At 41.2% G+C, this 18,181-nt stretch overlaps 1 protein-coding gene across 5 annotated transcripts in view; it reads left to right on the plus strand.

Moving 5' to 3' along the window:
- Positions 1-17,624, plus strand: part of CDH2 (cadherin 2) — a 136,663-nt gene extending 119,039 nt beyond the window's left edge. For all 5 annotated transcript variants that reach the window (XM_077352544.1, XM_077352542.1, XM_077352543.1 and 2 more), the window contains exons 14-16: positions 141-280; positions 12,373-12,537; positions 16,198-17,624. In XM_077352544.1, coding sequence (XP_077208659.1) covers positions 141-280; positions 12,373-12,537; positions 16,198-16,404 — 512 coding nt within the window. In that variant the 3' untranslated portion in view covers positions 16,405-17,624. The remainder of the gene's footprint in view (positions 1-140; positions 281-12,372; positions 12,538-16,197) is intronic.
- The last annotated feature ends 557 nt before the right edge of the window (positions 17,625-18,181 follow it).

Genomic DNA, 18,181 nt, shown 5'->3' on the forward strand with positions numbered 1-18,181 from the left:
GTTTTTAAATATGAATAGGAGGGAAATAATGATAAATAGGCCCTAGCATTTGATGTGTCATTTTCATGCATCTTTTAAGAACTGTCATGTAAAGACCAAATGATAACTTTTGCCTTTGTTCTTCTCCATCTCTCCTGTAGTTCTAGTCCTAATGTTTGTAGTATGGATGAAACGCCGTGACAAGGAGCGTCAGGCCAAACAGTTGCTCATTGACCCTGAAGATGATGTCAGAGACAATATTTTGAAATATGATGAAGAAGGTGGTGGAGAAGAAGATCAGGTGAGAAATGTGTCTTGTGTTCCTACTGACTGATAACATGCTCTGAGCAAGCAGCTGACAAGAGATGGGTTTTTTTTCCAAAGAGGTGTTATATTCAGGGATAGAAATACAACACTGTTCACATACCAAAATCCAAATCTTTTTAAAGGTTTTGTCAGGACTGCCTTGTGTGTTAGATTTTTTCTTTTTCCATGGGTTGAAAATAGAGTACAGGATAAATTCACAGGCATGTATTAAAACAGTGTGTCTTATTTTCCATAGGAAACTGCAACTTTGCACTGAAACAGACTTTTTTTCTGTCTGCAAAGAAAAGGAAAGGGGTGTTGATAGCTATGGCTGGCTTTCCCCAGCCTCTTTGCAAATACCATTTGATCCTTTTGGATGCAGGCATAATCATTAAATAACAATTAAAGTTGCTGTGGGACACTTGGGAGTACTAAATGGGGATAATAAGTTCAGTCCACCTCCTTTCCTTCACTTGCATAGTCATAGGCAGAGGTGCTTGTTTTCAGCAGTGTTTCAGAGCCATGATAGCCACATGGGAAAATGATCACCAGGAGGAATAATAATAATGCATTTGTCTCCACTGAGTCTTCTGCCAGCACTTAGCATAATGCATATGTTAGGAATCTGAAAATGAGTCCTAGCAGATGAAGGAAGGAAGCTTTTCGTTGCCTATTCTTCTCTTTCATTGAGCAGCTTTAGCTATCTGTGAATAACACAAGCCTGCAGACTTCTAAATGTATGTTGTCTGGCCATAATTTTATTGAAGTCATGAGGTCAAATGTATGATTCTGTCTTTAAAAGACTGTTCTGGCCCCAGACAATGAATAAGAAAGATACATGTTGCATTGAATTCCATGTCCTGTCAAAACCTTTGATATATTAAAAAAACAAATTCGAGATTAAGTGGATAATATTGTGCTTTTAGAAAAGTATTTATGTAAAAGGTAAAGAATGATATTGTTTGAGGCTATCAAGTAATAGGTAGCAAACTGTCACAAGGGCAAAGTATAATATTTTAGTTAAGTAAAAAAAGCCTAATTTTTGTATTATATCCTGTAGCGGCTAGAGTCTAGCCATCTCGGTCAAAGTAATTGTCTGTTTTAGGGACTCCTAAGCCCCTGGTTCGGACAGGGCATCTCCTACCCTCAGGTCCCATTGTGGGGGTTGGGAAGGAGTATTCTGAGAAATTTTACTTCAAAAAAACCCCAAGGTATCTATTTGCAGGAAGTTTTTCCCATATAAAGGTATCCCCTGTGCAAGCACCAAGTCATATCTGACCTTGGGGTGATGCTCTCTAGCACTTTCTTGGCAGACTCAATACAGGTTTGCCATTCCCTTCCCCAGGCATTACCGTTTTATCTCCCAGCAAGCTGGGTACTCATTTTACCGACCTCGGAAGGATGGAAGGCAGAGTCAACCTTGAGCCAGCTGCTGGGATCGAACTCCCAGCCTTATGGTCAGAGCTTCAGACAGCGTGTCAGCTGCCTTAACACCCCGCGCCAAAAGAGGCTTTTTTCCATGAATGAAACTCACAGAATTCATCTTTACCATTCACCTGTCTACAGCAAAGCACCCATATCACAAAAAGCTGCACCTAAAAGTCAGGGAATAACATTGGGAATAACATGGAATGCAGTGAGGGAGGGACTGCAGTGCAGCCTTCTATTTGGCAATGGATATTCTACATCAAATCTTTGTAAAAAGATAATCAGATAATGTACTATAGAATGTGCAGTTTAAGGGTTCTGATTTCTTTTATCTGAACTAAATAGAAAAATCACATAGAAAACATTTTCAACCAAATCGTTTACAACAGTGGTCCGCAACCTTTTACAGACTACGGACCAGCGGCAGCATGGAGGGCGATTGCCCGGCTGCGCATGCTGTGCATGCACGGCCAAAAACGCGCAATGCGCATGCATGGCCAAAAACATGCATGCGCGGCACTTCAACTCATGCGTGCATGCGCGAAAGTGCATTTCTGGCCGCACATGTGCATTTTCGGCCACGCATGGCCCTGCTTCCCTCTCCCCGCCCTCCCACAGTAAGAAGCTTGCCAGGCCTCACCCAGAGATTACATCCAGGAGTAGAGTTGCCAACCTCTAGGTGGGACCTGGAGATATCCCAGAATAACAACTGAAATTAAGATGGCAGAGATCTGTCCCTTTGGGAAAAAATGGTGCTTTGGCATTATGTCTTATTGAGACTTCTCCCCTAACCAACTCTACTGTCCTCAGACTCCACCATGAAATTTCTAGGGATTTCCCAATCGTGAACTGGAACCCCTTGTCAGACTTGACCCCAAGGACTCCTCCCAGAAAGCCCTCTTCCCTTGCCTTTTTATTCACAGAACCCCAACCTGGAATACTGTGGTTGCCTAGCAACAGTTACTGAGGGAATCCATTGCTTAAGCGACAGATGTTCTTTTTATCATTTTGGGGTTTTTTTTAAGCCCCCGTTATGTTTTTTAAGAGTTCACTGTTTTTAACGCACAGATCTGTTTTATGCCTTCAGGGCTCCAGTAACTAGATTTAAGTATCCTCAGATTTGGATGCCTTGGTTATTAGCATATAGATTTTGCAACTTGTTAGGTTGGATCCAGTTAGCTTTTCTGCTTTTGAAAGGGGAAAAAGGGGAAACCCTTGACTACCAAAAAAACTGTATGAAAGATCATAGGATCTACTTGCATAAACACCATGTAGAATGGAGGCTTTGATAAAGAGAAATTGGACACCAGTATAACTTTTCTGCAAACATAGGACAACCCCTATTTAATTTTTTTTTCATGGCATGCCTGGAAAAACCTAGTCTTACATTGGAGTAAATACTGAAAGTGATATTGAGTGAAAAAGGTGTCTGAATCTATTGGATCACTTCAGATATGTTCAGACTTAGATTTCCTCTATGCACTTCAAATTTTACGCCAATAAGAGTTTTATGAATCTGAATCCTGTTCCCAAACCATGAAAGAATTTGCAAAATTGTTTCCAGAAGTAGAAATTACCTTTCATCGAGCTTGACAGTCCATTGTTGAATGGAAGTATAATATTTGCAGTTATTTTCTGTCCATGCAATTAAGGACATAGCCATATTTTGGGAATCTCAGCCCCATGATTCACTTTTTCTTTCAAAAAGAGTGTCAGGAAGACCATCTTTCCTATCTGAACAAGTGAACTAAAGAATCGTTCAATTCCTCATACTCGACAGTTTATCATGATTTCTTCCTTTCTTAGTCAACAGTTCCCTGTTCTTTGTAGAATGATGAGGTGTAGAATGATGAGCATATTCAGACCTGAATTTGTAAGAAAGAATCAAGGAAATAGGATGGGACGCAGAAGGGCCAACAGATTTCTTGAAACAGCTGCCAAAGGGATGACAAGGGCTGAACTTCCTTTTATGCGTTACAGGGTTTTCCCTATGTCCAGTTGAGTGATTCACTGTTTTTTTCATTCCTAATCTTTTTTTTCCTTTTTGTTCTGTCCATTTACTGAAAGTGACATCCTACATAAAGTAAGTTTTTGTTGGCAAGACACTTAAGTAGTGTAAAAGCAAATGTTAACCCACATTGTATCTCCCTCTTAGTATACAAAATGTTTGGAGTAGGAATACACTGAAAAGTGGCTTAATGACTGAACGCAGACAGCTTGGCCTACTATTTGGCTAAGATAAAGTGCCCTAATTAATGGTATTTTCAACCATTTAATAAATGACATGAGAGTGCTACCTCAAAATCACTGTAATTAATAAAAATGTGGGAAGGATAAAAGCACAGAACTAATACTAGTACACAGCGATGGGAATTTGCCCCGTGTTACTGCTCAAATGCTGACGGGGCAAATTCCTGAGGCATTTCTGCACATCTGTAAAAATAGTGTTATGCCAGCCGAATGGCGTAACGCAAAATATAATCGTGCCTCCCAGCCCCTCTTCACCTTTTTCCTGTCTCACTCTTCTCTGCCGCCTCTTCTCACTTCTCACCCTCCACATTGCTTGAAATGGCAGAAAAGAGCAGCGCAGTTTACACGACTCTTTGCTGTCTGTCAATCATGCCAGAGAGCCAATCCCCTTTCTTCAAGCTTTAAACGTCCCGCAATGCCTGCTATTTTTTTTAAATGCTTACTTCTCCATTGAAGTCTATCCATTTTATCAGCAAGTTCATTTAATCGTTGCAATACAATAGTCAAGGTCTCTGCAGAGAGATAGCAGACCTCCTGGAAGAGTTGAGTGAATTGCCCGGGTGAACTAGCAACAAATTCTTGAGAATTATCTCTCCTACCTCCCTCCCCAACAGAGTGTTTTAAACTAAGGCGTTGGTGGGCTGAAGGAGAAGTCTGCTGTATAACTGACTTCTGTATTTCCTTGTTCTTCAAGGGGGAGGAAGAAGGGAGTTCTAGGTCAATAGTTTTGCTACTCACATCTTGCAGGCGGTTTGCAGCGGCAAGATAGGTGTCTATTCTCATCTGCTTCTCTGCCTTGTTGGATTTATGTCCCCCACTATCATTGCTGGGGCTTGTCCTAGACCTTTTCTTGCCTCTTGAGGTCATCTTGACAGAAAAATCTAAAGACCAGACTTCAAATTTGTCGGGCTTTTGTTTAGCCCAACTAGCTTATAGGTTGGATCTCCACATTCTAAATGGTGCTCTGGAAGGGGATTATCCAGCAGAATGTACTTACCTTTCTGGGATTGCTGGAGCAACCAGGGTCAACAGCCCAGCCAGATCTGAGTGATGAGATGGACCCAGGGGAGGGATATTCCCGGCAGCTGGCAGATAACAGACCTCAACAGGAGTCTAACTCAGATTCAGAGGAAGTGGCTGTACGTCTCAGACGAAGCCAAAGGGTGGGGCTGACAGAACGCAGAAGGAGCCAGAGATTGCAGGCGAGCTGTCAGAAGCCATGGGGTTCAGCTGGACTCACGCCGGGAGAGGAGGGCTGAGTCATCCTGCAGGTGCAGCTCATTAGATGGGCTGCATTTAGGGAGACAGAAACAGCTAGCCAGCATGGAAGCAATTTATGTGACTACTCCCTGGACCGGCTCTGCTTTCCTGACCTGCTGCTTAATCCTTGACCCCCTGGCTTTGGACCTGACGGCAGCTTTTGGTAAAGTGCTTTGGCTTGGTTGACTCTTGGATTTTCTGAACTCAGACCTTTGGACTGTTTGACTACTCTTTGCCTGGCTCTACGTTGTCCTTATTAACTCCCGGTGACTTGTACTGAACTTTATCTCCATCTGGGCTGGCCGCCCAAGCCTCACAGAGGTAGCTGCTACCGGGTGTGGCCCGCTAGGGCAGCATACATGCTTTGTGCTACAATGTTTGGGAAAAATTCTTTCTGGCATCGCCTGCATGCTTGTCTGCCTATTCATTGCTCCAGGATTTCAGATATTTTTAAAAAGACATTCTCACCCCTGGGAGAGGGGGGCGGGAATGATGGTGGGACAAGGCAGGGGCCTTTCACACATTTTAGCTCCCGTAACTTCCCTCTACTGGTTGCCTGCTGGTTGCTCTCCATTAGGTAGTGCTACATAGGTTGATGAATCTACTTTTTGAGATTCACCAACTAGCACTTTAAAATGGAGCATGTAGCCGGTCGTTTGCTGCCCAGACGCTGCATGCTGGCGATGTCATATGGAGGGGCCATAATATAATGACAATGAAAGGTAAGCATTTCACTATTTTTAATGAGTGCAGAAATCCCCTCCTTCTCGATGTCAGTGGTGAGTTGAGGCTGTTCCAGGAATGGCTTGACTCAGGCCCTCCGGTGCCCCATGGCAAGAAAATGTGGATATATCTGTTTTCCCTTTTTTGCCCTGGGCAGCAATAGGGCCTATGTCTGGGCAAACTCGTGCAGCAGGGAAAGAGTCGGGCTGTCCAGGCCTGGCTCCTCCTCTGCCCTCACCAGACTGCAGTGTCCTGTAAAAGACACAAAATGCCCCAGGTGGCTCTGCGGCACTGTGCAGTACCACAGAGCCACCTGGGGCATTTTTGTTTAGTTTTGTTTAGGAACATGGTTTTGTGCCCCCACACAATACTGGATTCCTAAAAAAACAAAGGCTCCCGCCACCAAAACACAGTGGAATCTCGCCACCCCAACTCCCTTGTGAGAGCACAAATCTGGACAAGATACACCAGGCCTACTGCTCCTCCGTGCAGGACAGAGCAATGTGCCCTGAGGCCAATGTTGGGCCAGTGCAAAGGTGGCCATTTGGTAAATGTCTGGAGGAAACCTGTAGAAAGAAATGGACTGTGCAATATTGCCTAATTCTAGCACAGATTTTGGAGTCTCAGGAGGCCAGTAAAGAGTAAAGTGGTAGGATACTGTGTGATCTTTTCCTTTGTCCAGTCCTATTGCTGTCCCTTTGTTACCCAGAATGCTACTCTTTGGTATTCTTTCATTCTGGTCACTTCCTTTCTTTCTCTCTCATCTATGAGGGCTGGACATGTTTTCCACCATCTCCATCCTAGCTTAGATTCTTTTACTTCGCTTTCCTATCTAGTGTGGAGTACTCTCACAGACCGTTTATGCACTGAGAACTTCACTGCCCCAGCTCCCATGCAGGAGCATAGATTGGGGGCGGATGAGGTGCACCAGGCCAAATGCTCCCCCCGTGTGAGTGCAGGAAGAGGTGGGGAAACCTGCCAAGACTAAAACTCCAGCCTACAGCCCAGCATGAAACCTCCAGTGTATAAACGGTCACAGCGAAGAACTTCTGTTTCTTTTCTAAGTAACAAACTTCTTCAACAGCCAGACTATAGAATTCAGCTGGGCAGAGGCTCAAAATCCTGTCTGCATGTGAGAAGCCAGGTCTGATCTGCTTGGTTTCTGCGCATCCTCAATATCAGCAAGCCATGGCTGGCAAAGCATCTGGCTGCTGAACAGGCTTCAGAGGCAAAAGTATTGACGAAATCTCTAAAAGTTGAGGGGAGGCATCTAAGAGAATGTGAAGCTCAGGTCGCTCAACAGAGTAAGGGGCTGCCTGAGCAGCACAGATCTATGTATTGATCAGGGTTCATTTAAAGCCTTTTGCTTCCAGTCCTAGTAGGAAGAAAGTCACCCTAAAGACACTTCATCAAGAGATGTCATCGGAGGCTTTCTTGTCTCTCACCTCTGCAGGCTGCATTGGGGAAAATCTCAGGTGCCTTGTCAACTTTCCCACAGGATGTACACATCAGTGTGCAGGTCATCGTTTCTCTTACAAGACAAAAGAGGAATGCAGCAATGCTGATGCCCTCCTGACAGAATTTTTACCACTGTACACTATAGTTCTCTGCACTAATGGCTAATTTCAGGATTTTTCAATCTTAACTACACCAACCCCTTTCAGAATACAAATCTCCCAACTAGGGACACCCAGACTGATGCATTACCAGGCCCCCTAGAATATGCAAAATGTCTTCTAGATCAGGGGTCATCAACCCCCAGTCCGTGGCCCGGTGGCGGGCCGCAAAGGCCACGGTACCGGGCCGTCGCCAGCCACGCCTGCCTTCCCCCGCCGGCAGCAAGAAGGAAGGGAAGACGCAGGCGCAGCCGCCGGCATGGCAGTGATGCAAACACGTTAGCGCCCCCTAGTGGCGAAAACGTGCACGCGCAGTTGCAGTGCATGCACGTTAGCGCCACCTGGTGGCGGAAACATGCATGTGCAGCAATTGCGCGTGCGCGTTTTCGCAGCACCCGGGCCGTCGGCTCTTCCCTCACTCTGGAGGTGGTCCTTGACTTGAGAAAGGTTGGGGACCGCTATTCTAGATAATAATGCTTCCAAAATCATAGATCACAATAAGGTTGCCTTTGGGAGGATTTTACTTTAAGTGCACATGGCTGGTCACAGTTAGAAACAGGAGGTTTGAATAGGTGCATCTTTGGTTTGCCTGACTAGGATTTTTCTTAGTGTATAGAGGTGTGGATGAACTGTGAGCACATGAAGTTGTATCAGACTGCATGTTCCAGTTTCTTGAATTAATTTTAGAAAATAATTAATGCAGGGAGAGAATGCAGTACGTGAAGAAATTCAGTTCCCTTCTTGAGCTGACCATAATGGGTAGCCCATGTGACTTTCCTCAAAAGTAGATAGCTGAGCATATAGGAATTTTATTAAGTAATGTGCAAGTCCATCAGGAGAGAAGCTGAAGTAGAAACAAACACCGGGTGTACGCTTTGTGGATGGTAGTTTTTATGTTTTTGCCATGATCCATAATTAAAAGGCAGCTGTGATTTTATTATGTAGGGGGATACGCTGAATCATTTAACTAGTGAAGAATGCTAGATAAACATGTTAGAAGACAAGGATTAACTTAGCTCATCCTTCACATTCTTCAAACGTGTTCAACAATAAACACACATAAAGCAGTTATCTGTACAATTGCTCTAAATCTAACAAATATGATTAGTGCGTATCCTACTGGCCTTCATCACAGTAAGTTTTCACGTTTTTGTCAAGCTAAGACCCCTTTGTCACATTTCATATTATTTTCATTTATCAACTAGCAGCAAGATGACGTAGGTGAGATTATCACATCATTTTCTTTTATTGTTTAACCTTTATATTAAATGTAAGATCAGTTAAGATGCCTTCATGAATGTGAATAAGCTAATTTTTCCCAATTAATCTACACACTGAGTTTATATCCTGACCACATTTGAAGCTACTGAGTTTTGAAAAGGTTTGATAAGGAATTCAGATATTACCAGTAAAACAAAATTATTATTGTGACCTTTAATGGGTTGTCTGCATATCCATCACAGTGAGAAATGTTCCATTTTTGTGCAAACCCCATCAAAAGGAAATCAAATCTCATTAGAAATGTGTTCTTCCATTTTGAAAGTGGTGTGGCTTTGAGTGTGGCCTGGTGAGTAAGAGTAAGTGGAACAGGGGACTTTACACAATATCACACTTCACATATAAGGAAGCTAAAGGTAACGCTGATTGAGAAGGTTGGTTCTTTGGATGGAGCAGGGAGGGGGCTCATGGATCTAATTGTGCTATTTGAAAAATGGAGTAGCTATATTGGCCACAAGTGTCTTTGGTCAGCTGCATTTGGTTTGACATCTCTCTCCTTTCTTAGTCCTAGCCATCCTAATTGCTGCTCGTGTAACTTCACAGATCAAATACTTCAATGCGCTCTATGCCTCAATTATTGTCAGGCACTAGACGGCAGGAATACATCTCCCCTGTTGTAAAACAGGAACATTGACTGGCTTGTTTCTGAGTTCAGTTCAGGGTTCTATGACTTCAGAGCCCTTCACAGCTTAGGGCCCTTATATTTAAGGGACTGTGTTTTCCTATATATCCCTGTGCACCAGTTGTGGTCTTTGGGTTGCTAGTTACAGTCTAGTCATTTAAGGTAGCTTGCCAGTGCTTCTTCATATTACCTGTCCAAGGAGGTATCAGAGTACCATCTGTAGATGTGTGTAGGAGGTGCTGTAAGGCCATTTTATTTACCAGAGCTTTTTAACGTGATATAAGTAGCAGCATTTTTAATAGAAAAAGGAGATTATTTGGAGTTTTATTACATTTTGTATGTTTGAATTTGTAAGCTACCTTGACCTATGTGGAAAGGTGGGGTATAATTATTTTAACAATGAAATAAAGATGACTTAGATCTATGTAATCTATGTAATAAAGATGACTTAGATCTATGTAAAAAGATTTATGTCCCCTAATTTTACATCATTACATTGGACGAAGCCATTTTCCTCTCTATAACTCTAGTTGTCTTTATTTTGTCACATAAACAGTTCTATAAACAAATCATGTGAGAATTCAGCAGAAGCTAAAGAGAACCCAGGCACCAGGGTGTTCATGTTGCAGGCTGCATTTTTTCTGCCACAATAATATGTAATCCTGTCAGTAGTACTTCGGAAGACATTTTGTCATGATGTTGTGTCTATAATGTCCTATTTGTTGAAATTGTTCTGGCAGTAGAGTGATCTAAGAAAAAGATACAGTACACTGTACAAAACAAACTTGATGATGTTATTTTACATTGTGCCCTGTACGTTGGGTATGTTGTATATGCAACTTGTGCCCTGTAGCTGGGTCAGCCTTGCCTTTTCTCTTCTGAGGTCTAACAGCTTAGCTAAATATCACTAGATACAAAACAGGAAGATTGTTAGTTATTATCCTGCTGTATGGTGAACTGCAAAGAGCCAAGAGCCAGAGGTAGCCTTATTTATTTTTATTCATCTTTGAATTTATATACCGCCGCTCTCAGTTAGTCTCGCAGTGGTTTACAATGAAACAATAAAACACAATACAAAAACAGTTCAGCTGTTTTGGACCCTGTGCTGGGATGGGGCTGCCTCCCTGACAGCCCCTATAGTTGCTTGCCACCCCCCACATGTCCCCAGCAGATGAGGGAGGGAGGCTCAGAGAGGAATCTGACAATTGCCAGGCACACTGCCTCTTGTCTTGTCTGGCTTCAGCTGCCGGGGAAGCAGTCGCTGTAGCAAAGCCACCCCTCTCACCTATTCAGTGGAGGCAGAAACTGCCATGGCAGTTTCTGCACTCAACTACATGTAGGAAGGAGGTGAGAAAGGAAATGGATGGAGGCTGAAAGGGGCTCTAGCCACCCTACCATTTGAACAGCAGCCCCCTCTACAGCCTCCAGGCTATCCTACACCTTGAGTTGTAGCAACTGCTGCCTGGTTTGCCTCAGTTCTCTCTCTCTTGCATTGGGAAATTTTTGCTGCAACACTAAGGTAACCAGATTTTAACATTGGTAAAGCGGGACAACATTGACTGGAGGGGTTCTTAATTAAAAATTTGGTCTATATGGAGTAACAAACATTTTCATAGAATGCAAAAATAGTATTGTAATAAATATATTTTTAATTTCAACAAAAGTACAATTTGCCAGGGGCCCCCAGATGTCCCTCCAAAAGTGGGACAATCTGGTCACCTTATGCAGGACAAAAGACTATATGTTGTTGTAGAGGTATTTAAAAGCACCAGCTAAAGGGGAGTTGCTCCAACTGAAATTCTAACAATAAGAGGGAAGAATTTAGAGAAACTTTGCTGAAGAAGTCCTCATAGGACCAAATAAGGAGTTGAAATCTGAACACTTGTTTTTCAAAGCTTTTTACTACCTCTTTTCAACTGATTTAGGTGATTTACACACACACACAAACATACACATACACCCATCTCAGCTATTTATGACATAAGGTCTAAATCCTAAGATAGTGCAGCAAAAATCAGGACTTACAATAATTTCATTGTCTAATGCCATATGTTGTGTGAAAACATGTTTTTGTAGTATGATATTATTGATGTGCTAATAAGGTATACCTTTCAGTGCATTCTGTAAAGTCAGACGTTTTAATAAGGTCTGTATTATGTCTGCATAAGCCTTTTTCACAGCATGTTCATATAGTTTCTTGGATGTTTTCTGTACTGTGATTCACATCTTTGGGATGGATGATAGGCTGACTGGCCTGTAATTTACTCCCCTCTGGATTGCTTTTTAGAAATAAGTGTCACATTTGCTTCTCTCCAGTCTTAGGGTATAGTGGCTGAATTTAGTGATAGTAAATCAATAAGCTGACATCTGAGTTCTTTACGACCTCTAGGGCAGGGGTAGTCAACCTGTGGTCCTCCAGATGTCCATGGACTACAATTCCCATGAGCCCCTGCCAGCATTTGCTGGCAGGGGCTCATGGGAATTGTAGTCCATGGACATCTGGAGGACCACAGGTTGACTACCCCTGCTCTAGGCTGTATGCCATCTGTAGCATATGTTTAATGATCAGTCAGAAAAATGCTTAGAATTAAGTCCAAATGAAAAAGATGTATACTGTTCATACAGTTAAATATAGTTTTAATAATATAGTAGATGTATGAAATCATCCTGTGTTCTTTGAAGGTATTATTCAAATCTATGGAACTGCATCCTTGTTTGTATCACAAAATGATAGTGCCTGGCATTTGTGTAGGAGGAACAAATGGTCAAATAATCCAAGAAACATTGAATCCATACGATAGTTCTCACTGTTCAGTTGAAATCTTTTGTTTTCGGGATGAGAGATTCCACACGCACACACACACACTTGGTTAAAATGCCAAACCATTTTGACTGCGTCTTAATTTCCAGGACTACGACTTGAGCCAGCTCCAGCAACCCGACACTATAGAACCAGATGCCATCAAACCTGTTGGAATAAGACGACTCGATGAAAGGCCTATCCATGCAGAGCCTCAGTATCCAGTCAGATCAGCAGCACCTCATCCTGGAGACATTGGGGACTTTATTAACGAGGTAAAACAGCAGGAGGAGAAAGAAAAGATTTGTTTGAGCAGCTTATTACACACCATCTGCACATATAATGAATGGCTGTTACATCCAAAGAATAATAATTTTTTAAAAGTTGCTCTTACAATTAAAAGTATCTGGGCTGATAGACTTGAAAATGTTTTTAAGCACAGGAAAATGTAATTAAATCATTCAGACAGAAAAAGGAAAATGCATCAATTAACTTTTGTGCATTGGTATTAATTACATCTGTAATAAGTTATCGTTCTTAGCCACAATATCTCCAAGAGGGATTATACACTGAGTTCCACATAATAAGTAGGCTAACAAAGTGATAGTTTAGCTTAAATGAATATATTAATTTCCATTCATAATGGAGCCAGTTCATTTAGATTTTCTTCATACGTCACCCTTTGAATCCCAAGAATAGTAGAAATTCAGTACCTCTAAAAAGAGTTCCGTCAAATGAGTCACAGTGAAAAGCAGCAAAAATAATGTTAAAAATGATCCTTAGAGTTTTAAGCTCCTTTGTATAAAAACACAGGCAGGCCCAAGAGACATGACTTTAAAGGCAACATTGGATTCCCAATGTATTTAATAGTTTGTATGTTATTTTTAACATTAGCCAAAATATGTGGTATGCCTAGTGACAAGTTTAATAGAATTTAAAGAGAGAGGCTTTATTCTGATTCCCTTTGACAACTATACTAATATTGAATAGAATAAGAAAGAATGAATAAAACATAAAAGGTAAGGTTGCCCTTTGAATCAATAGTCTTACAGGGGTGAAACCCTAATTAGAGTTGCACCGTCAGTTATTTGATACCAAAGCAATCAACATGTTGAATAAGCAGTATAAGAAAGATGAAAGTGGGAGAAAATAAGACAGAGATAAGTAAACCAAAATCACTTACAATAGGTATTAAATAGGTATTAAATCTAACTCATGACATTCTGTCACCACGCTCTTGTGTGGGTTGTTACCTTGGAAGTCAATGTGCTGGTTCTCGATCCAGTCCAAGTACATAGCTTATTTATATTCACAGGGCCAGCAAAACCCAAATTGCTATTTAGAACAGAGCAGGGATAGACTTTGTTGGAGATAAGGCATCTCATCAGTAGGGGTTGTATTTGCAGAAAATGCTATGGGTTTGGAATTTGCCAGGAATTTGCCAAGAGTTTTTAAGGAAACTCAAAGGATTCATCATCTTCCTCTGGTTTTCCCAGCTTCCATTTCTACTAGCTTTGTCTCTCATTTTTTTGCCTGTCCCTTTCCGCTTCCCTACCTTCTTATTGTTTTTAAATGAAATACACAATATTACTACCCAGCAAACCGAAGGCAGGACCATCCAGCTCACATTTGGCTACAGGACAGAGAGCTAGTATGGAACACACAGGTGCTTGCATACCACATTGGGGTGATCGATGTGAGATCTGGCTGGAGGCTTTTACCTGCCCAGATGCACATGGGGAAAATGGATTACCTCATCGACATCTTTCTTACACTGTAGCCTGAAAACGTCAGTCAGCTGCAACAAAAATGCGAGGCGGCTCAACTCACATGAATTTTTTTTTCCTTTCTAGAAAGCACTTTTACATTTAATTATAATTACATTATCTATTATAGTTGTCTTGGTTACAACACAGTAAAGAAGCTTATTTTTAGGTATTTTCTCTTCAAAATTGTGTGTGTGTGTATACACACACACACACACACAAGTCTTTCCATGGGGAAATATTAAACTGTTGCTTGCAGTATTTTAAATATCTGGGCAGTTAAGTAGTTTAGCCTATGAAATGCAAAAATATTTGCATTGTTATAAATGCAGATTTTGAGACAACTTTTATCTGTGGAGTCATGCCTCCACAGGGCCTCTTTTTCAGGGCTTCTTCTTCAGCAGACTGTTTGCACATTAAGTGCAGCCTCTGGAACACTGAATTTTTATTGCAGTTTTATCCTATAAACTGAACAGCAGCGACTTTATATCATCCACTGCCAGCAGTGGATGTTGAACCAGGAGCATCTGACTCCCAGATTAAGAATCCTTAAGAAGATTGTTTGGTTCCTCCTTGATGTAGTTGGTTGACATACAACAACACCTCTACCTTAGAAAAGGATACCTTTTGCTTGCTGAAGCCCATTGAACTTCTGTCCCAGAATCAGGTACACAAGCTAGCCATATTGCTAGTTACAAAAACAGGAGAGAAATTACAGTTCGTACTTTAGGCCATTGAAGTTAACAGTGATACTCCCTCCCCCCCCCCCCCCCCATATGATGAACTGCATATGTGAACTGAAATGTGTGGTTTTGTTTCAAAAGTGGAAGTGCTAAGCTCTTGTTTTGTGGTTTTTCTTGTTCCATTGAATTGGTCAGATCTTTTAAAATACCTTGCTTGAGGTTTGGCTCAATGAAGGTTGCTGCTTCTCTGCTTGTATATTGCAAATAGAGTTTTCAATTGCTTGATCTTCTCTTTTGCCATCATAAAAATTCAGGACAGAAGAATACACAAGAACTATCATTTAATTCAACAAGCAGGATGTTGACCTTGCTATGTTATGACTGTGCATTGAACAACTTTAACTAATGAACTAGAACCAGTTGATGCCATTCATCCTACATGCTGCAGATTTAGAGCAACCACAGCATTTATTTGCTGTAGTCTTTGATTTACTCCCGTGCCCATTCCCTTAGTACAACTGGAGATTGTCTTCCTCTCTGACATACCCTTTGCAAATAATTGGTTTTTCTAATACCTTCCATGTTATGTTTTAAAATCTTTAATAAAAGTTATTTTTAAAAACCCAGATAATAACCGAGGAGGGGGGATGGGGAGTTGAATGCAGCTCTGCCTGCTTTTAATCAGTCCTGGACCTTCTATGGAGACAGGGCTGTTTTGCCAACTCCTATTTTGTATCTGCTGATGATGCTGAATCCAATTGCATCAGCATTTCAAAATTTTCCTACAGTAGGTGTCACTTGGGTGTAGTGGGTTTTGATGGTTTCATTTGGAGGCTTCAATTTTAACTTGATCAACTAATTATTTCATTTAGAAATTTCACTGATGCTGAATTCTTCATTTACAGAGTTTGCCATGCATGATAACAGTCCAAATTTGAGAGATATATTTGAGTAATATAAACTATTACTATGTACCCTTGGATATTTGAAGCTGAATTCTTGTGAGAAAAGGGTTTGCATGTTTTGGTAATAGATATTTCTTACTTTATATACATTTTGAAGGAAAATAATTGGGTTTTATACTCTGCTTTTCACTGCCTGGAGGAGTCTCAAAGCGGCTTACAATCGCTTTCCCTTCCTCCCCCCACAGCAGGCACCCTGTGAGGTTGGTGGAGCTGAGAGAGCTCTGACAGGACTGCTCGGTGAGAACAGAACTATTAGGATTGTGACTAGCCCAAGGTCACCCAGATCTCTTCATGTGGAAGAACGGGGAATCAAACCTGGCTCACCAGATTAGAAGCCACCATTCTTCTATGCAATTATACTTGCTTTGCACAGAGAAGGGTGATTAAGTTGAAGGAGACCATGTAATGGTATTCAAAAGTTCTCTTGTGGTTTCTCTCGGGTTCATTTAGCAGGGTAGGAGGGGAAAGGATTTAGTTTTCCTACTTTTCTCCCCTATTATGTTATACCTTTTTTGTTGCAGGGACTTAAAGCAGCAGACAATGATCCCACAGCACCTCCATATGACTCCCTCCTAGTCTTTGACTATGAAGGGAGCGGTTCTACCGCTGGATCTTTGAGCTCCCTCAACTCCTCAAGTAGCGGTGGTGAACAAGACTATGACTACCTAAACGACTGGGGCCCACGTTTCAAGAAACTTGCTGACATGTATGGTGGAGGCGATGACTGAATGCCAAGGTGGCCAACATTGCTTTTGGACAAGTACAAATCTTTCCACTGGTATTCCCAACAAGCATACAGAAGCTAGGCTTTAACTTTGTAGTCTACTAGCACAAGTGCTTGCTGAAGGCTTTGGCATAGGCTGCAAACCAATTTGGGCTCACTGGGAATATCAGTCATCCAATGCTGTTTGGAAAAGGAAAGCAAACAATTGAGCTCAGTTACACTTGAATTTTACAGTACAGAAGCACTGGGATTTTATGTGCCTTTTTGTACCTTTTTCAGATTGGAATTAGTTTTATGTTTAAGGCTTTAAATGGTACTGATTTATGAAAAGATGAGACAAACCACATTGGGGTGGGGAGGAAGTGAAATCACCAATATGCTTCTACATGCTTTTGTTACATTGCATTGCTTTTATTAAAATAAGGAGAGTGGGGAGAAAAACTTCATGGGGAAATTTTGTTATTGAGGGAGGGAGGGAAAGAAGGCCATGAAAAAAAAGTGTACAATACTTCTAGTTTTAGATGTTAGGGTTTTTCACTAAAATTCTAAAACTTATGCAGCTGGTTGCAAATAAAGGGAGTTTTCATATCACCAATTTGTAGCAGAACTGATTTTTTTCTTTCTTATGATAGAATGTTAGACACATTTTGGTCTTAATCCATATACACATTTTTTTTAAGAAAATCATTTTCCAGTACCTTTTTTTTCCCACTTCACTGTAAAAATAGTATGTGTACATAATGTTTTATTGGCATAGTCTATGGAGAAGTGCAGAGACTTCCAAACACGTGTATGTATTATTTGAACTATGGATTCAGGTTTTTGCATGTTTATATCTTTCGTTATGGATAAAGTATTTACAAACAGGTTGCAAACAAGTGACATTGATTCAATTGTTGAGCTGTAGTTAGAGTACTCAAGGTTTGGGTTTTGTTTGTTTTTTTTAATTAATTTTGTTTTGTTTTGTTTGTTTGGGGAGGGAGAAAAGTTCTTAGCACAAAATGTTTTACATAATTTGTACCAAAAACAAACAAAGGACAGGAAGAAAAAAAACTCAAGGGGTGGCCGGATGCTGATGGCTCGAGTAATTACACAGTATGTTAAAAAGAGCTTTTAAACCAGAGAGATGTTTGACAACAGCTTTGCCTCTGTATTATGTACCAGAATATAAATGATACACCCCTGACCCCAATGTTCTGAATAAAATGCTAATTTTGGATCTTGTGCCTGAATTGATCTTCTTTGGAATTGGAATTTAGAAAAAGAAACCAACAATCACGAACGCTATGTGTTATCATTCTTGTTTTTGTGTCCATTGTCAATATGAGGGCCAGTGCCTACACAAATTCAAACCAAGAAGGAGCTACCTGCTTATGTCACACACATGCCTTTGCACTCACAGATACATCCTTATCACTGAAGTGAGCTTGGGAGGACGCCTATATGCACATGGGGCAACATGGTACGCTTTTCAGAGAAAGCACAATAGGACACTTAGCTAGAGTGGCCACTTCTCTTCTGTCAGGCTGTTTAGAATGAATGAGAACTGTGCAAAATACAGAAGCATTATGCCCTTGGAGAATAAAACTAGGCATAAAATATGCTTAGAAATCCCATCAGAATGGATTCTATTGAAAGGGGGGGAGGGAAAAAACTGGATGGTGGTGATAATATTTCCGTATACTGCAGCAATTATAGAACAAGATAACATTAGTGTGCCAGCTGGCAAGTCCTCTAAGTGAACAATCTGAGAATTGCATTACTTAATTTACATTTGTTAT

The sequence above is a fragment of the Paroedura picta genome, chromosome 9 (genome assembly GCF_049243985.1).
Source record: "Paroedura picta isolate Pp20150507F chromosome 9, Ppicta_v3.0, whole genome shotgun sequence".
Taxonomy (NCBI): domain Eukaryota; kingdom Metazoa; phylum Chordata; class Lepidosauria; order Squamata; family Gekkonidae; genus Paroedura; species Paroedura picta.